General features: G+C 42.7%; 1 protein-coding gene and 1 pseudogene across 1 annotated transcript; both read left to right on the top strand.

Moving 5' to 3' along the window:
- Positions 1-1052: 1052 nt before the first annotated feature.
- LOC134933445 (zona pellucida sperm-binding protein 4-like) lies at positions 1053-13402 on the top strand. Its single transcript, XM_063928660.1, has 12 exons — positions 1053-1249; positions 4199-4320; positions 5742-5835; positions 6755-6910; positions 7610-7800; positions 8409-8506; positions 8579-8706; positions 9458-9647; positions 9749-9899; positions 11991-12069; positions 12179-12280; positions 13238-13402. The coding sequence occupies exons 1-12, from the start codon at positions 1075-1077 to the stop codon at positions 13381-13383; spliced, it is 1632 nt and encodes a 543-aa protein (XP_063784730.1). The 5' UTR covers positions 1053-1074; the 3' UTR covers positions 13384-13402.
- Positions 13403-20766: 7364 nt separating this feature from the next.
- LOC134937014 (5S ribosomal RNA) lies at positions 20767-20884 on the top strand (annotated as a pseudogene).
- The last annotated feature ends 206 nt before the right edge of the window (positions 20885-21090 follow it).

The following is a 21090-nucleotide window of genomic DNA, read 5'->3' as shown; positions in this document are numbered from 1 at the left end:
GGACCGGAATTGACGTCAAACACCCGCCCTGCAAACGCTCGGACACGCCTGCGTTTTTCCAACTACTCCCAGAAAACGGTCAGTTGACACCCACAAACGCCTTCTTCCTGTCAATCACCTTGCGATCGGCGGTGCGAATGGATTTTCGTAAAACCCATCGCACAGCAACAATCCGCTTTGTACCCGTACGACGCACCTGCGCATTGCGGTGCATATGCATGCGCAGTTCTGATCTGAATGCAGCGTTGCACAAAACGCTAGCGAGCGATCTGGTCTGAATTATCCCCTTTGTACATGGTGCAATGAATGAGTCTGATTGTAGGCTTACCATACTATACCTTTAAACCAGGACGCTTATGAATTACACAGGTTCTGTGGCTGGCTGACTTCAAGCCGGCATTTCACCTGTTTATAATCAGACACAGAACCTGTGTAATCCATGAGCGTCCCAGTAGCATGGTAATAGCCTAACGCAGGCATGTCCAAACTGCGGCCCTCCAGCTGTTGTGAAACTACATATCCCAGCATGCCCTGACACAGTTTTGCTGTCAGAGAATGCTAAAGCTGTGTCAGGGCATGCTGGGATGTGTAGTTTCACAACAGCTGGAGGGCCGCAGTTTGGACATGCCTGTCCTAACTGATTATGAGATGTCAGACTTCACCACACCTGCCCGTATCTCATATAGTGATACAACAGCTATAAATGGACCTGTGTACGGCACTGCCATGTAACTACTGATTGCACTATACAAATGAATAGATAAAATAATTCTGCTTTGGGACTCCCATGTGTATAACACATAAAATACAATTATTTGTGGGACAGTGTAATTATATACACAAGTAAAATACAGGTGTATAGTCCGTTTAATTGTTGGAAAGAAAATGGATGGTAAGCTAGGGTAAGTGATAGTGAATAATGGGGCAATGTGCTTATTACCCACCTGAGTGGCCTTATGACGCACACCTGGGATCACATTAGCACCTGACTGATCACACTGCAGGCTCCGCCTCCTCATCATGGTATAAATGACCGGCCTGTGGTCACCTATAGTATTGGGAGCTGCAGGCAGGATGGGGATCTCCAGGGGTTGGTTGGGGTGTGTAGTATTGCTGTGGAGCTGTAGCTTAGTGTCTGGTACTGAGGAGTTTTTAGAAGATGTGTCTGATCTGCATTGTGGTTCCAGTAAGATGCGTCTCTCTCTGCCCTCTGTGCGCCTGGATTTTGCTTCTGCCTTCACAGTACTGGGTGAGTAGCGATGGCCTCTACTTCCTAACTGGAGAGACCTGGCCTCTATAAAGGGAACTCTGCATCTTCTATTAAAATCTATCAATTGATGAGGTCAGTTTCTAGGCTGCTTTCTGGTGGGAATGTGTAACTATAGGCTAAATCTCTTGAAAAGTGATCTGGGATCTTGTAATCCCTTCACTAACCATCTTACTCATAAGGCAACAGAGAGCTTATGTCTTACATTTGAGTAAGATCATAGAACAGATTCCTTATCAGGGACCGTGTCTCTGAACCTGTCCTGGGCCAAAATGTATTTTCTGTAAGTTTTATTTTAAAATTCATTTTGAGTGCCGCCTCTTCCCATAGCAACTAACTGGGTTGTATCACTTACCTGGGGCTGGGTATAGGAGACCAGTGCTTAGAATGTTAGCTGTCACATAACGGACAGTGGCATTCCAACGTTTAGTATCCATTGACTCTTACCTAGAATATGCTAGAGAATTGGGTGTGAGCTGGTGTGCCTGTCATAGGAACGTGATCAGTGCTTCTGATGCTCTGTACCAATGGCTATTGTGTGGCACCTGGGTCACTGCTGCCCTGCAGTGTATTGGCAGGCTTACTGTACTGTCCTAACTGGGACACGCAGGGATTCATAGAATATATACGATTTACCGGCAGCCTGGATGCCGGCTGTCAAGATAGTCAACGGCATCCTGGCCGGCAGCAGGGTGAGTTTGAGAAACCCCCTTGCAGGCTCACCATGCTGTGGGCACGGTGGCTTGCTGCACTCACCACAGGTTATACTCCCTCTATGGGTATCGTGGACACCCGCAGAGGGTGAAAAGCCTGTGGCATCTCATTGCTTGCTGGCATTGACCACCAGGATCCTGACAGGAGGTCTGGTGATTGCCTCCCAGATTCACAGGTTTTGTGGCTGATTGATTAAAACCAGGTGACGGTCAGGTTTGAGTTAAGCCAGCCACAGAATGTAATTCATGTGTGTTCTGATTTACATGGATAGGGGTCTATGTACTAAGCTGTGGCCAGAGATACAGTACCAGCCAGTAATATCCTAACTGCCATGTTACAGGCTGTCTTTGAAAACTGACTGTTAGGAGATGGCTGGTACTTTGGGCCAGATGTATTAAGCCTTAAAGTGATAAAGTACTAACAAATCGGCTCCTATTTTGTTTGTTTTTTTTTGTTTTTTATATACATCCTGTTACAAGGCAGTTAGGAAGCTGATTGGCTGGCACACTTATCACTCTTTATTACACCATTTTTTTAAAGGCTTAATACATCTGTCCCTTTAGGGACAGACCCTTAGTATGGTAAGCCTATGTATTGGAGGACAGGACAGATCTTCCCAGATGCTGCCAGTACAGAGCAAAGATCTCATGGTTAGTAAGGAGGGGTGGTGGCTCTAATTTGGGATTAGGATTTAACTATAGCGGGGCCATTGGAATATATGATAAAACTATGCGTTATTGTACTCAAGGACCATATACACAGATTCCGCCTGGTATGTAAGATAGACCTGCATTATAGTTGAGTTGCAGACCAGCACATAAGGGAAACGGTTAAATGTGACCACTTGCCAGCTGACCAGTCGCTCTCTCTGATGTCTGTAATGTCAATGTAGTTACTGCAGCTGTACCTTTTTAAAAGGTACAGTACTTTTTATTTTTTTTATGGTCTGTACCGATTTTTGCCTCTCCAAACTTCCATTGAAAGTATATGAAATGGGGTGTGGTCACGCCACCTTTATCCATGGCCACACCCCCTTTTCTCATTTGTACCAATCTTTATGTGTAAAATGTTGGTGGGTATGTTACTGTACATTATGAAGTGCAAGAATAAACTAGTTGAAACAGCTACTGATCAGGGTTAAACACTGTACATCTGCATAAATGTTCTTCCTGTATATAATGTGCTCCTGTGTATAGCTGCTCTAAGACACAAAGACCCCATGTATCAGTGATGAGAAGCTGCTGCAATACCACTAGGGACCAGAGGTATCCATAGTCCTCAGAATACCGTCTGTGACGTACCTTAGTAAAACCATACTGCTGGTGGGGCAGAAATAAAACGTTAGGAGTGGTGACTCATTCCAGGAGATATAGATATACTAGGTCAGGGCTGGCCAAACCAGTCCTCGATCTACCAACAGTACACATTTTCCAGACCACCTAGCTGGTGCACAGGTGTAGTTACTAATTAAGATGTGCTGCATTCATTCCTAACTGACAATTCTACAGATCTCCAGGAGGCCTGGAAAACATGAACTGTTGGTAGATCTCGAGGACCAGTTTGGCCAGCCCTGCGCTAGGTGATTCATCACGCCCTACGGGGCTCTTCACACCTTCGCAAGGGGCTACGGCCCCTTAACCCCTGCACGTGCTTTGTCCGGACAATATTTGTATGATATGGTGTATTACATTGAATAGATGTTAGTGGTTACATATTTTACGGTGAAAGGGTGTGCCATGATTAAGGGGGCATAGGTCACTGTGACAGCGTGAAGAGTGGACACAGGGCAAGATGAATGACCTAGTAATATAATATCGCATACTCGTGTGTGCTGGCAGCTTATCCCTGACTATAATCAGTCCTAAAATATACTGTGTGCTGGGGGCTTATCATTCCAGCACACACAGGGTAGATGCTTCTCTTGCACCACTGCTGGGACACAGGAGGAAGGGGAGAGCCCAGTAGCAGAGTCAGCGGGTGTGGGTCGCTCTCAGGGCAGCGGGGCGTATCAGTGGCAGCATTGAGGACGGAGGCAGAGTAGGTCGGGAGTGGCCCCAACACACACAGGGGGTACAGCAGGAGAGGGGGGTGGCTGACATGCCAGATCTGTGACTCCACCCAGTGTTAGCAAATGGTTCAAGGTCACAGATCTGGCCAAATATATAGGAGAATATTGTTTTTGTCTTTAACATATACTGTGCTCCATATCTATTCCAGATTATGCAGGGGAGCCTCACAGGCTCCAGAATGACTCTACTTGTAGGCTCTGGGTAGGACGGAAACCAGATGGCTCAATGATCATTGGTGCTGCCTATGATGGATGTTATGTAAGACAGGAGGTAAGGCAAACTAGACATGGACTGCAAACCAGAGCCGGCCCTAACCAATATAATGCCCTAGGCAAGATTTTGGCTGGTGCCCCCTAGCACCACCACTGGTTCCGCATCTGACCTTGCACCTCTTTCCCAGCACCATCACCCCTCACCCATAGCAGTCCTTATTTTGGTGTTTGTACCCCCTATATTTTAAATGGGAACAATTCGCACATTTGGCGCACAGCCCAAAAAGGGTGTGTTTTTGCTGGCAAGGGGCATGGCCACACAATAGTAATTCTAATTACGCCACACAGTACTGCAACGCTATTCACATTTGATCATGCGATAGTGTCCATAATTCATATTACATCCCACAGTAGTATCACTTTACCTTATAAACATTACTCCTCACTGTAGAGCCCCTTATTCACATTACATCACACTGAATTGCTCCTTATTCACATTACACCACACCCTATTGCTCTTTATTCACATTAGACGACACAGTAGTGCCCTTTCTATACACAATGCCACATAGTAGAGCACCTTATACCCATAATGCCACACAGTAATGCCCCTAACACATGAGACATTATTAATGTCCTTGTAAACATAATGCGCCTTACACATTATGACAACCTTTATTAATGCCCTTTTACACATAATGTCCCTTACACATATGCTGCACATTATTAATGCCCTTATACACATAATCACACATACACTAGTACTGTTACACATATGCCGCACATTATTAATGCCCTTATACACATAATGACACAGTGCCCCTTACATGCACACAGCACTCACACTGCCACTAATACACTGACCTCTGCCTCTGCTTGGATACAGATGTGTCCTCATAAATTTTGCCTCAATGCTAACGTCGGGCACATTTTTGTAATGGAAATGCATCTTATTTGCATTGCTATGTGGCTAGGATGCACAAGCAGCTTCTGCTGATTAAAATGATATGCAGCATGCCTATATACTGTGAGACTGTGGCTGTATCTGCATATGAAATGCTACACAGAATATTGGCATGCTGCATATCATTTTAATCGGCAGATGCCCCTAGGCATATAAAATGCCCTAGGAAATTACCTAGTTTGCCTATGCCTATAGCTGGCTCTGCTGCAAACTAACCATAAATACCTATAATATGCTGGCATATCCTATAGGTGAACTTGGAGGGGCAAATGTAATAGGACTTGGAGAAATAAAGTACCAACTAATCTGCTGTCGGGGGGGAGGGGGGGGTTAGACGGCAGTTAGGAGCTGGTTGGTCATATCTATACACATCCCTCATTTCCTCTACCTACAACTCCAACCCTCTGCCAAGCTAAATACAAATCCCCTTACAGGAGTGTATATATGTAACGCTGTACAGGATCCTGTAGCTTACACATGTATTGAGTATGTCCACTATCACTCTTGTTCCACAGCATGGAGGCTATGTGATGACTCTGATCGCAGAACAAATTTCCAATGGTGCAGTGGAATACCGTAAAAGAGACATCCGGTGCCCGTTCCTGCCAGGTAACTCTGATCATTTTCAGCTTTTAATCTGGCCCTGGATACACAGGGAAAAAGGCCTAATGTGAGACAGGAGGTGTAGCCGGTGCTATTCAGGCCTGTACACCCCATACACTTTCTGCCCCAAAGTCTCACTAAATATATAAAATTACTTCACTTTGAGGATGCCAGAAATACATCTGTGATGCTCATGATCTATGGCTGGGTGGGGTGGCCATTAAGATCATAACGGGTCTATCGTTATGTTTAGGCTTGTAGCTGTAATCCCATCCCATGTAGCCATGCTCATCTTGCTACGATGCAGCATGGCATGTTGGACTGAGACTATTTGCAGCTGGTGATTACTCCATTAATTCCTAATGGAATAAATGGTGCGATCGCTGGCTGCAAATACACTCAGCCATGCTGCATCTGTAACTGGGGAGCTCACTGGAAACTGAAGTGCAAGAAAAATGTCTAATAAACAGAATTACAGTTGGCTACTATGTGTGTGCCTTCAGGAATTGGTGAAACTAAAGCGAATGTCTGCTCCACATCTATCCACAAGAGAAGGCTCGTTATACCTGTTATACTGCAGAGTGGATTTAAAATTAATAGTCCACATTTGACAGTCGAAAAATCATGTATGCGTGTGGTCTACTACCTGGCTGATGCTGCTGGATGCATCTTGAGATGCCTACAACTTGGCACAACCACTACTTACTGTACTTCTAACAATTTAGCACTCAAGTTAGATCAATTGGTCAAATTCCACATGAGTCATAAATGTCTTCCCTGGACAGGCCATAAGTAATGCTCTATAAGATACCTTCCCTATTAACTGGCTAAAGACCAGAACTTGATCAGCAATTAAGTGGAAAAGATCCTGAACTGCTACTGTTACTAGTGAAGCCCTAACTAGTTACTATTGTCTCTCCCTCAGCTATGGATGCTCCCAGCCCCAGTGACTGTGCTGCTGTCCAGAGTGGAGACCGCTTGCCATGTGCCAATTCCTCTGTGACCAGGGCAGTCTGTGAAGGACTAGACTGCTGCTTCTCAACCAGTGACCCCTCCCTTCCCTGTTACTATGGGAATAAAGGTAAGCTTGTTCCAGGAGGTCAGGCAATATCTAAAGGCTGTACCATATGTACATAGGCCCTCATTCCGAGTTGTTCGCTCGCTAGCTACGTTTAGCAGAAATGCAAACACAAAGCTGCCGCCCTCTGGGAGTGTATTTTAGCATAGCAGAATTGCTAACGAAAGATTAGCAATTGCTAACGAAAGATTAGCAATTCTGCTAATATTAGCAGAATTGCTAACAAAAGCAATTTCCTTGCAGTTTGAGTAGCTCCAGACCTACTCCTAGATTACGATCACCTCAGTCTGTTTAGCTCCTGGTTTGACGTCGCAAACACACCCAGCGTCCGAACAGCCACTCCTCCGTTTCTCCAGACACTCCTGCATTTTTACCTGGCACGCCTGCGTTTTTTAGCACACTCCCTGAAAACGGCCAGTTTCCGCCCAGAAACTCCCACTTTCTGTCAATCAGCAGAGCAATTGAAAAGCTTCGTTCGCCTGTGAGTAAAATAGCATAGTTTTGTGTAAATTTGCTTAGCGTGTGCGCCCTGAGATGCATGCGCAGAACTGCCGGATTTTAGCCTATTAGCAATTCTGCTAAAATTAGCAGCGAGCGAACAACTTGGAATGAGGGCCATAGTCCTGGAGATATCTGCTGTTTACCAAGCATGAGATGAAGGACTCTATTCAACCAACTGCTTCTGTTGTGTCTTCCCTCCAGTGACTGCACAGTGTACAAATGATGGCCAGGTTCTGATTGCTATCTCTGAGGATGTGACTACACCATCCCTGCTCTTGGCTTCAGTTGGTGTCCTCAATGTGGACTCTACTTCTTGCCCCATGCTGAGTGTTTCAAAGACTTCAGCTTTCATACTGTACCAGTTCCCCCTTTCTTGTGGAGGAGCCAGTCGGGTAAGTCTGCTGTGGATGTGAGTAGTAGAACTGGTGCTTGCCCTATATTCCATCTGTCAGACTTCCTAACTACTAGACTGACTATCTTGTCTGCGCCTTTACCCAGTAGGAGCACTTGGTTATGTGCATCCTGGTGACTACAATGTACTTGCTCTGGGTAACACACCATATTTGGCCACTGAAGTAATAGCACTTCCATGGATGGTTGGCACTACAGTAAGACAAGAGGGTCCCTAGCCTTGCTTCGATCAAATTACTAAGGGGCAGATCTACTAAGCTGTAGAGATGAAGTACTAGCCAGTCCGCTCCTAACTACCATGTTACAGGCTGTCTGAAAAATCACTGTTAGGAGCTGATTGGTACTTTATCTCTCTTCAAGGCTTGGTACTTCTGCCCCTAAATGTCAAACCGTGTAACGGCTGCGTAATTCTAATCCAGGCTTCCATCCTAAACATTGATTTTTGATATAGGGTGTTTTTGTCATTGTTTAATAATGGTTTGATGGAGTACAGGCAGCTGGTACCAAAGGACTTCACTTGACTATCTAGCATTGTATAGGTTTCCTCCAAAATATTTTTTAATTTTTACAACTGGCTTTCTTTTGCCAGGTATCGGATAACACTGTAGTGTATGAGAACACAGTTTATGCCACCAAGGACACAAGGACATGGCAAGGATCCTCAATCACAAGAGACAGTACATTTAGGTAAGATCTAAACTGGTGTATGTCTGGGGGTGCTGTACACAAAGCAAAGCTAACATTGTATTATTGTACTAGGATGACTGTCCGTTGTATCTACTCTCATACTGGGGTTGTCCCACTGCAAGTTGAGGTGCTCACCCTGCCCCCACCCCTTCCTGTGTCCACCTCAGGACCTCTCCTCTTGGAGCTGCAGATAGCAAAAGGTAATGACTGTTGTATTTGACTTCCATACAGCTGATATTATTATTGCTAACTAAAATGGGGACCTCTAATCTACACTCCAGATCTGTGCAGTTAATGCTGTGTGCATTGGACTCCAATGGGTGTTGGCAGTACAGATGTGTATGGGCTGGTAGTGCAGTGACTAAGGCTTGCAGAACCAATGTAATGGAGCAAAAGTGAAAACCAACAGGTTTCTCTGATGCATAGCAACAGTGTTCTAGAACTGGGTAGTGGATATCCAATTAAATACCTGGCAGGCAGAGTTCATTATGACTGTTTCCTGAACTCTGCCATTACAGACGGTTCTAAATATATCCATGCCCAAGTCTAAATCAGGCCTGGCCAACCAGCTGCTTTCCAGCTGTTGTGGCAGGGCATACTGGAACATGTAGCTTCACAATAATTGTATTGCTACAAGTTGTCCAAGTTCAGATGGTTAAACCGAACTGACTGAGGTACTAGGTAAGTCACATGTGCGCAATAATGGATATTAACCTGGACTGCAATGGAATCTGAATATCATCTGCCCAATGAACAATATGCCAGTGGGTGACTGCATAGCTACCTACACTTATTAGTGCCACTAGAGCCTGCCCTACCCAGTGTGTCTGGGTGGCTCTTGGGAGTGGAAGTAGACATTGACGCAGTGATGGCAGCATGCATCTATAGATCAGGAGAGGGAACTGACTAAGGTATGAATGCTGACATGGTAACTGGCTTCTCCTTTGGCAGACATACAGTATACTTCATACTACGTGCAGACAGACTACCCTCTCATCAAAGTGCTCAGAGATCCGGTCTACTTCGAGGTCAAAATACTACAAAGAACTGACCCAAACTTGTTCCTGATCTTAAATGACTGCTGGGCCACTCCTTCTACAGACCCTACCCAACAAGTCCAATGGCCCATCCTCATGGATGGGTAAGGCTGGCATTCCATTTAGCTCCATGTCTACTTTAGATGACTAGGTATAATTCATCTATGCACTTAAGTAATCTATATTTTTTTTTTTTTCATTCCAGATGCCCTTTTACTGGGGACAACTACCTGACACAGCTGGTACCACTTGGCTCACCCACACAGAGGATTCCATTCCCAGCACACTACCAGCGCTTCATCGTCAGCACCTTCACCTTTGTGGATCAGAGTTCCCAGCTTGCTCTTGAAGGACTGGTAAAGCAACTTCTAAATGTATATTCTAACAACTGCATGAGTTGTGCCATGGATCATGGTTACATCAAACAAGTCATTGGTGTTTAGTGGCCACTGAGCTGTGACTTAGACAAGTTCCACTATCATTTAACTTTATGTACAATGGTGGCCAAAATTATGGATACTTTTTAAAATGTAATGGTTTTTTCCAACTTTGAATGCTGATAAACTATTACACTTCATGCAATGATTCATATATCAAATGTCCTAATTGTGTTACAAGGGAAGTTGTGCAGTGATAACATTTAGGGTGAAAATCCCCTGTGTACTTATGTCACTGTCCTATCAGTACTTTCTTGGGAATCGCCCCCCCCCCCCCCCCCACCCAAGACGGCAGCACAGTGATGTGGCATTGAGCCAAATGGTATTTGGAGCTTTTCCTTATGTGGGACCATGAGACAATTATAGCCTGAATTATTTTATTGGATGGATGCCTCGGATGTACCAGTTTTTTTTTTTTTTTTTTTTTTTTTTTTTTTCAAACAGAACAACAAACATTCTATGGGGTTGAGGTCTGGGCTGTTTCCTGACCATCCTAGCACCTTTGTCATTCTTCATGGACCACTGCTTGCATATCTGTGCAGTGTGGCAGGGAGCTGAATCCTGTTTTTAAAAAAAAAAAAAAAAAAAAAATGGGGCCTTATCTGGAAAAAGATCCCTGATAGACTGTAGAAGTTTTCATTGTAGGATGGTGTCAATGTACTTCTCCATACCATTCTTACACTTACAAACACCAGTTGCACTCGGTTCACTGCTAATGGCTGCAGATGACATCCATCTGTCCCTGACACATTTGTTTTCTCTGCTCATCACCTGTTGTACACTTCTTCCAGCCTTTTCCTTGTATAGATTGTTTGCTGATATCGTAAACAACTTCTGTACTGATGTCACATTCCTGCCAACTTCTCACAATTACTGCTAACAAAATACCATTTTCATGTAACGCAACAACCCTGGATCTTTTCCTGGGTGACCAGTCACCACTCTGCCTGGATGACATCTTTGTATTTTATTTTTTACAGTCAATAGCACTAAACAATACACGCAAACATCCAACTGTAATTGCACTTCAGTAACCAACTTTATTCTGCAAAATGAAATGGCCAAACTGACATTTCCCACCTTTGAACATGACCATGCACCTACTCATAAATGAGAGCTGACTGGTCCTCAGAACAACGATTCCAATTGGCTGGTAATAGCTGTGACTACAATCTGCTTCTTGAATCTCTCGCATCTGTGCGTCTGTCTGACTGAAAGTAGCATAACTTCCCTTGTAATGCAAATATTTGACTTCTGTTGTGTTGAGTTCAGCATTACATTTCCTTTTAATTTGATATACTGTGTGAATCATTGAATGCTTATTAAAAAAAAAGTAACTTCACGCAGTGCAAAGTTGAAAAACATTCAAATTTCAAAGTGTCCGCAATTCTGGCCACTACTGTATGTCTAAGCCTGTCTTGTATCCATTAATAAGCACTGGCTTTGATCTGCCATGTCAACATCTGACTTCAGATACAGGTGAAACTCAGAAAATTAGAATATTATGCAAAAGTTCATTTATTTCAATGCAACTTATAAGTTGAAACTAATATAGACTATTACATGCAAAGTGAAATTTCAAGCCTTTATTTGTTTTGATGGTTGCAGTTTGCAGCTTAAGAAAATCCAAAATCTCAATTTAGAATTTTACATAAAATCAAAGTATATTAAATACAGAAATGTCAGCCCTCTAAAAAGTTTAATCATGCATATGTACTTGGTTTGGGCTCCTTTTGCATGAATTACTACCTCAATGGGGCGTGTCATGGATTCTATCAGCCGGTGGCACTCCTGAGGTGTCCTGGAAGACAAGGCCACTTCAATAGTGGCCTTCAGCTCTTCTGCGTTCGGTCTCGTCTTTCATCTTTCTCCCTGTACATGTAATATTGGGATTGGCTTTTAACTGACTATAAGCTGATGTGCTGTGTATGTCTCACTGAAGAGATCTGGTATAATGGCATAGCATCTATATTAAACTGCTACTGGTCTTTAATGACTTCTGTTCCACAGGTATACTTTCACTGCAGTGCTTCTGTTTGTGTCCCTTCTGCTGAGGATTCCTGCACGACATCATGTGGCAACAGGAAAAGTAAGGGCTCCGTCTGCATGCATGCATGCATGCATGCATGCATGCATGCATGCATTGTCCATTTAATAGGAGCACATCTAATGTTTGGTACTGTAACTTGTATTTGCAGAGCGAGCAATTGAGGAGCCAGAGCAGAAGGTCACAGTAAGCAAAGGTCCAGTTGACTTCATTGATGGTGACATTCCCTCAGATAGGAGGATTTCTGTTCAAGGTAACGGCTTTCTCTCTCTAGTTGGCTTACTACTACCACAATTGACTGCAATGTTAAGCTGCGTTTATGTCAAAATGATGCAGGCAAATGGGTCAAGCCAGAGTAGAATACTGAATGTCTTTTCATCCAGCCCTTGGTTAACTTGTGGCTAAACATGGGATTCATAGTAGCAACAGTTCTGGCTTTATAGGGACACTTAGAACTAATGCCCAGATTTATTAAGCTTTGGAGAGTGCTAAATGGCGCAGAGATAAAGTACCTACAATCTGCTCCTAACTAATTTTTCAAACACTGCCTGTAACATGGCAGTCGTTGATTGGTTGGGACTTTATCAGTGTGCTTTTAATAAGCCAAGATTTGATAGATCCAGGCTGAAGTGTTCTATAGACTAAACTATTTAAGCTAGATTTCATTGGTGCTGGGAATTAAGGGAACACTGCTCAGTGGGCTGGTGTGTTGCTAATCTACCAGAACTTGTATACTCTTATACAGACATGTTTGTCTTCTGCCTGGTAACTTATCCACTCCTAGTAAGTTAGAGCAGGGTGCTTGGTAGAATCTTGGTCTACTGTGGCAGCAGAGCATTATGATTTACAAAGTGTAGGAGGTATGTCACAAATTCTAAAGTGGCTAAATTCCCCATAGCAACTAGGTGCTGGCTGCTATGGGCAACTTTCTATCTCAGACATTCTGATGTACCACCCAAACATGCACTCTCTGTACTCTGAGGTGTAACTTTTCCTTCAAGCAGGCAAAATGGGTCTAATGCCCTGATGGACAGACTAGAAGGCTAAGTGTCTGCTTATCTAGTGACAAACCACCTAATAGTCAAGCCTGGAGTTCTGCACTCCATCCAATCTCTACCATGTTTATGTGCGATAAAATCCTGTTCTGTGGCCAAGAAACTACACTAGCCTACATGACTGCTTAGTTTTGACTTTATTTTACCATTCTCAGGTACCTCTGACACTAACTCATCTCCTGTGATGTGGCTGAGGGGAGCTGCAGCTGGAGGAGGCATCTTGGTGGTGACTGTCACAGTACTAGGTGTCTGGTGGCATCGCAGAAGTCAAAGACCCACCATGCTCCCTGTAAAATTGTGAATAAAGTGCCAATCCCTGACTTGCTGCTTTGTCATTTGTTGGATATTGGTTCTTTACTGATGTCCAGGCTACCTGCATGGGTTCTAAATACACAATCTCTAATGGGTACACTGCTTTCTTAAACATTTGGCAATTAAACTAATATCTTCATATTTCCCCTAATGGGTTGGGAAAACAATGTTTGAGCATCTAGAGTAGCCATGATATAATGTAAAACTAGTGTACTTGAGAGGTGTCACACTGGGGCTTAGTGATTAGAGATGTGCCCAAAAGTTAGTGCCACCTCCACAATTTGTCTAGGAGAGCTTAAATCAGTGTGGGCAAGTCTACGCATAAAATCCAATATTTAAATTGGACCGTGTCTAATGTACCTGTTGGGTTGCACGGTATTGTGTATTGCACAGGTTCCCAAACTTGGTCCACAGGAACCCCAACAGTTGTTCTCCAGGTATCCTGAAAAGGGACAAAGGGGAAAACTATCAGATGGTCGTCACCCAAAGAAGGCTTACTTTGTGGTGCCCTTTTTTTTTTTTTTTTTTTTTTTTATCATAGAATTTGATATTGTAGAATTAACTTAACGTTTATTAAGAATATTAAAATAAAGTGGTCAATAAAATAGTCAACAAACAGAGCAGGTTGATCATGACATGGTTTATACCTGCTATGACAACATATATAATCAAAACATATATATTGATAATCATTTCATAGTGTAAATAGCTTAACTTCGTAGTGGGAATAACCCATACAATAGTTGTTACTAAAGTGCAGTATTAAGAAAATGTGAAAAAAAGAGATATTAATTGAATAATACTACGGGTTACTCCAAATTCCCAGAGATCTTTCTTATTAAATAATTAGATCTCATTCTGAAAATATATACCCGTTTTGGCGGCCTCTGCCTATTCTACTGGCGTACATACCCTTTAAAAGGGAGTAGTGGTCCTCCAAGAGGACAGGAATGGTACAGATACACGGTTCAGCAATCTATAATAATTGTCGCACCTAATACATCAAAATATCAAAGGATAATCAAATAGCAATCAGTATCTTAATTATTAAAACACATGTTTATCAATCAGTTTCTTGATTAATGATCCAGATTGTTGTAACATTTGCATCTCCTAGTTACGCGTAGTGGCTGCTGTAACCTATTCAGAGCTAACGTAGTAGCGGTTTATTGAAAAACAATGATATTGTATCTGTTAGTACCAACAATGTTTCATGGTATGATATACCTTGTTGCGAGTCAGTAAGCTGCTCACTCATAACTGTTTATATGGAAAAAGTAGACATATCATTGTTTTTCAATAAACCGCTACTACGTTAGCTCTGAATAGGTTACAGCAGCCACTACGCGTAACTAGGAGATGCAAATGTTACAACAATCTGGATCATTAATCAAGAAACTGATTGATAAACATGTGTTTTAATAATTAAGATACTGATTGCTATTTGATTATCCTTTGATCTTTTGATGTATTAGGTGCGACAATTATAGATTGCTGAACCGTGTATCTGTACCATTCCTGTCCTCTTGGAGGACCACTACTCCCTTTTAAAGGGTATGTACGCCAGTAGAATAGGCAGAGGCCGCCAAAACGGGTATATTTTCAGAATGAGATCTAATTATTTAATAAGAAAGATCTCTGGGAATTTGGAGTAACCCGTAGTATTATTCAATTAAAATCTCACTTTTTTCACATTTTCTTAATACTGCACTTTAGTAACAACTATTGTATGGGTTATTCCCACTACGAAGTTAAGCTATTTACACTATGAAATTATTATCAATATATATTTTTTGATTATATATGTTGTCATAGCAGGTATAAACCATGTCATGATCAACCTGCTCTGTGTCCTATTTTATTGACCACTTTATTTTAATATTCTTAATAAACGTTAAGTTTTAATTCTACAATATCAACAAATTCTATGATAAAAGTGTGCCACAAAGTAAGCCTTCTTTGGGTGACGACCGTCTATGATCGTTTTCTCCTTTGTCCCTTTTCAGATTGCATTTGCTTACTGGTGCACCTCCAGCCCAATTTAATTATAATGAAGGTACCCTACCCATTTTAATTTGTTTTTCTTAACCAGGCTGGTTTCTATTTAGGTATATATCCTTACATTAATACTGTTGAATAGCCTGTGCATGGCCCCTTGAGACTATACGTCTTTTTCCCTCTTTTGAATATTTCCAGGTATCCTCACAGATTTGGTTAAAAATAACTTCACCTGTAGCGCTTTTCAAATATCAGTGAGTAATGGGTACACCTGTGTACCTGCTAGGTGACCTACAATGTAGTGTACCTACTGCCCAGTGACTAGATGGGGACACTTGATCTGAGTCTTGCTATACTGGAGATTGCCACCTAATAACAGACCCTGGGGCACATTTACTAAGCAGTGATAAGAGTGGAGAAGTTGCCCCATCAACCAATCTGCAGCTCTGTATCATTTTATAGTATGCAAATTATATATGTTACATCAGTGCTTGTTGGTTGCCATGGGCACTTCTCCACTGGCTCACTTCTCTGCTCTTATCAATGCTTAGTCATCTGTTGTGGCATAGGGGTACATTTACTGTTACCCATGCATAATAGTGGATGCAGCTGTCTGTTACTTCATCTCTGCACACTGCCTGCATTAACCTCCGACCTTGGCTATATCAGCCACTTAACAGTTACTACTATATGCATTAACAGAATGCTTGGTGTTTGCCAGTTAATGAACAAACCCAGTTAATTAACCTGCAGGGTGGGCTGACCTCAATTGGCCACTGCTGATACCTAGTAGAACCAATGGTGTTGCTAAGAAGTTTCCGTTTGTGTTAAAAAGCTGACTATAATGGACATATTGCGTGGAATTCAATTGTGTTTATTTTTTCCATTAGTTTGTTTCTTTCCCACCCCCATTTAATTGTTCCAGACACCCAACTGACTTTTCAAACCATTGAATACCCCCAAAGTATGTGAGTATCGTCAGGTGAGCTGTGCCAGGGCCTTGGATGTGTATGAGTGATGCAGCAACAGCACAGCTGATATAGGTGGTCACTATTATGACATCACAGCATGACCCCACCAGACAAGCCAGGACTGGATATTTCTGGTTTGAGGCCATTATGACACCACAGCCACTGATGTCATCCTTTGCATGACTGACCTAAGGGAAATGTGATTTTACTCTTTAGTTTAAACTATTACTTTCACATCAGAATATCATTGTTTTTTTATGGCTGGATTTCCCTATTAATCTTTGGCTAGGAGAGGTAATGTATGGGCCCGTTTGACTATAAGTACCTATACAGTGATAATCAGTGACCACCTTAAGGACATAACACTGTATGGCACCATAGGTGAATTTAGACCTCATGGGGCCCTAAGCAAGACCAATTTGGGGCTCCTCCCCCCACACCCCCACACCCCCCCCCACACACACCCCGCAATAGTCTGTACACGCTAGACAATGTACGCAATATGTTTAGTGTGTTCCCAGCTCTAGAGAGAAGTCAATGGCCTGTAGGCTTTAATGTTAACAACAATAATGTATTATACAACTAACCCTATTGTTACCATTGACAAATTTGTGATAAGTAACCTTTTCCCATGATTGTGGCAGTGAAAATACATTACATACTGTATCTCTGTGTCTTTACACAGACTTTAAGAATTTTAATGGGAACATTTTCAGGCACAAAAAAAAGGGCCTAATAGGATAGTCTGAAAAAAACAAGCAGACTGGCACCCCCACTCACATATGCACTCATTTAAACAGCCCTGTCCAGGGGCAAATGCTGAATTTTCAGAGGAGGGGATTAGACATGAGTATTTATGTGACACATACACACAGCATACTTACAAACACAGATAGGGTGTGAGGTTAGGCTGTGGTGAAGCAGGCCATTTCAGGGTGTGTATCTGCCATCAGCTTTGAGCTTTTGCATGCAAAAACATTGAGCCTGGATTGCTACTGCTTTGTCTGTGTAGCCATAGACCTACCCTTACCCTCGATACTCCTTTTTTTTTTTTTTTTTTTTAATGTAGGCTTCGCAAAAGTGGGTGAAAACCTGGGATCATCATGCAGTATGGCTCAGCATAAAGACAGACTCATCCCATACAAAAACAAAGGTGTGGGATTTTAGGAAGGCTGATTGTGTAAGTGATTCTTTGGCAGAATGGAGGATTTTGGAAGCGGTGCGGGTGAGGTGGTGAATATTAAGTGCACTATTAAAGGCAACAGACATTTGTATCAAGTGTTAGGAAAAGGAAACCGGTGTGGTTTGCGAAAGAAGCAGCAAATATTGTGAAAACAAAAGATGGCTTTTAGGAAATATAAGTAAACACAAAATAATGAACAAGATCTATTTTATGGTGTGTACACACAGTGAGATTTTCTTACGATTTTGAGAATATAGTCAAAATCGTAAGAAAAGTTAGTGCAGATTGCAAGGTGACAGTCACCTTGCGATGCCAATGCACGGTCGGCATCGCAAGCCTAGATAGACTGTGCAGGCAAGTCAATTTTGACTATCTCTATAGAAGAGAGTCAAAATTGACACTTGGCCAAAATTGCACATAGTCAGTATCGCAAGCACACTCATTATGTGCTTGCAATGCCAACCTAACCCCTGTTGCATAGTGAGAATCGGGCATAGCCTGAATCTCACCATGTGCATGGCCCTTTAGAAGGAGACTAAAGGCCCATATAGATGGGCCGATGCAGGAGAGATGTGTGCTGAGTGAACTGCTCAGCACACATCTCTCCCGCTGCTCAGCACGATCTGTGGGCGGCGGTGCTCATTTCACCCAGCGGGTGAAGGAGCGACCTGCTAGATTAGCCTGCAGGCCAATCTAGCAGCAGTGATAGTGATGTGGGGGGCTGCGCATAGCTATTGCTGTAGGGGGTACACACGGAGCGATAATGCTCAAATTCTAAGCAATCTAGTCAGATTGCATAGAGTATCGCTCCGTGAGTACCCCTCTTTAGAACGTAATCTGATGTGCAAAGGCACTAGCTGAGGAGAAAATGGCCCAGTCAGTAGGTAAAGGAGGCAGAACTTTTTTTTTAGGTATAAAAGCGAAAGGAGAAAAACAAAAGGTGGAATAATAAAACTAAAGACAGAGACTGGGAGTATTGTTGAGGCAGACAATGTAATAGCAGATCATCTTAATAATAATTTTTGCTCAGTATTCCCTACTGAAAGAGAGGGGTAGGGGCCACAGTTAAGTTGCAGGGATATTCAGGAAAATTAAACAAGTACATTTACAGAGGAGAAGGTCCCAACAGAACTCTCAAAGCTAAAAGTGGACAAATCTATGGGGCCAGATGGGATACATCCAAGGATACTTAGAGGTGCTAGTAGCACCATTGACAGAATTATTCAACCAGTCATTAGCTACAGGAGTAATTCCAGAGGGCTGGAAAAGAGAGAATGTAGTCCCACTAGAGATGTGCACCGGAAATTTTTCAGGTTTTGGGTTCGAACGCGTTTTGGCAAAACCTCACCGAATTTTTTTAGTCCTAAAATTTGCACCGAGGTCGCTGGATGACTAAGCTCAGCGACCCAAGTGGCCGACACAAACACCTGGCCCATCTAGGAGTGGCACTGCAGTGTCACGCAGGATGGCCCTTCCAAAAAACACTCCCCAAACAGCACATGACGCAAAGAAAAAAAGAGGCGCAATGAGGTAGCTGTGTGAGTAAGCTCAGCGACCCTAGTGGCCGACACAAACACCTGGCCCATCTAGGAGTGGAAGAAAGCTCTTGTGTGGGCGCACTCTTGGTCATTTCATATCGTTATATTTTATTATTTTTATTTATTTTTATTTTTAATCTCTTTTTTTTACCTTCATATATATTTTTTTTTTCTTATTTTATTTTTATATCTATATTTATTTTTATTTTCATCTTTATATTTACCTTGATTCTTATTTTCCTTTCGATTATACTATTCTAGTATCATTTATCCACCATATTTGTCTACGGTACCCTACAAATAGTAATATTACAGGTTATCTCACGTCTATATCCTCTCATATCACACAATTCTCATGTTGCAGCTGCAATAGTTATTTAACACCACAAAACTGAACATGCATATTATTCATAAAACAAGTCGCCACCTCGCGCGCCTTAGTTACCATGGCAACATAGAGCCTCCCACTTAAACTATTGGTATACCCTTTTTCAATATGGCGCCATCTCATCACATCAGTACAATGATGTCAGGCAGGCTTTTTTTCTTCCCCCTCTTTCTTTGCGCATACTCATCTGCGCACTTTTCTTTTCTGATCATGCTCCGTTTTACGTTATGACGATAGGGACCTCCCTGCGTGCACACCCACCAGCGCCTCTCTCCCCACGTGACCAGGCTCCGGTCATGTGCCACTGACGTCAGCCGCGAAGGTCTATCACGTGCTGCTGACGTCAGCCGGTAAGCGCCGGCAACACGCTTCTACAGTTGTCTGTGACTAGTGAGCAACTTCCGATTGGCTGCTACCCTAATTGACAGGGCCTTTTAAACCTCACATTCAGACAGGAAACACAAGATCCCGGAAGTGAACAAGCCCAGCGGGCGAAACGCGTTTTCCACAGGATCCAAACAGGAGATTCTTTCATGGATGTTTACTGAATACCAGAGGCTCCCGGAATTTGATATCCACACATTATGAGTATCAAACTTGGTTATTTCCAACTTTATATATGTTAAGCTTAACTATGCTAAAGAGACGTAGTAATCTCAAACTGGGGGATTTCCCACCTACTGCATAGTTCATCATTTTTTGCATGTAAAGGGAAATGAACATAGTATACCAGTCGGGATCAATAAGGTGTGCATTGCACTGCTTTCTTATCAGTGAATCTGTATTATTTCTCCACAGGTTCCCATGCACACAGCATATCTGACATCATGACATAAAATTTAGAAATCTACTTTAATATGCTTCAGATATCATGCAAACTTTGCGCAAAAACAGTGAATTCATACCATTGCACTCCTAGGTGCTTATGCACATGACATATCTGGTTCCAGTTTTCATAGGAACCACCCACTTACTTTTTGTGCTTTTGAATGACATATCAAATTTTTCCATATATAGAGACATCAGGTGTTCTTTCTTTTTTCGGTCAACCTATCTGTGACCATCAACACAATTTTGATCAGCATTCTCTCATTCCTCTCTGACATTCTTCACTGACCCAGCCCTTTTTCTGTGGACTCTCATCCGCGATCCAGGGTGTATCACTGGCCAAGTGGCAGATGAGTCACCTCGCCTAACGTGGAAAGCAGATCTACACATTTTCCTGACTCCCTTTTTTTCCCTATATTCCTACCCACCTTTCTTACATAGGTGCACTCTCATTGGTAGATAGCCTCTCTACTATCATACCACGCTGTTAATGCCCGATCTCGTCCGATCTTGGAAGCTAAGCAGCGTTGGGCCAGGTCAGTACCTGTAAGGAGACTTTTTGGGAATACCTGGTGTAGTAGAGAAGGACACTATTCCCCTTCATCTGAAGGGTGGACACCAACAGCAGGATCACCACTTTTTCACTTCCCTTCCCCCCGTTCCCTCCCCCTCTCTTCCCTCCCACACACCCCCGTTTTCCTTTTCATCATCTTCCTACCTTTCTCCTTTTCCTATCACGGCTTTTCTTTCAATATGCTCTAAAAAATGTCTAAGATATGTCGTTAAATTT

Source organism: Pseudophryne corroboree, chromosome 6 (assembly GCF_028390025.1).
Source record: "Pseudophryne corroboree isolate aPseCor3 chromosome 6, aPseCor3.hap2, whole genome shotgun sequence".
NCBI lineage: Eukaryota > Metazoa > Chordata > Amphibia > Anura > Myobatrachidae > Pseudophryne > Pseudophryne corroboree.
The sequence above is the reverse complement of the archived record's forward strand: the minus strand, read 5'-3'. Positions and strand labels throughout refer to the sequence as shown.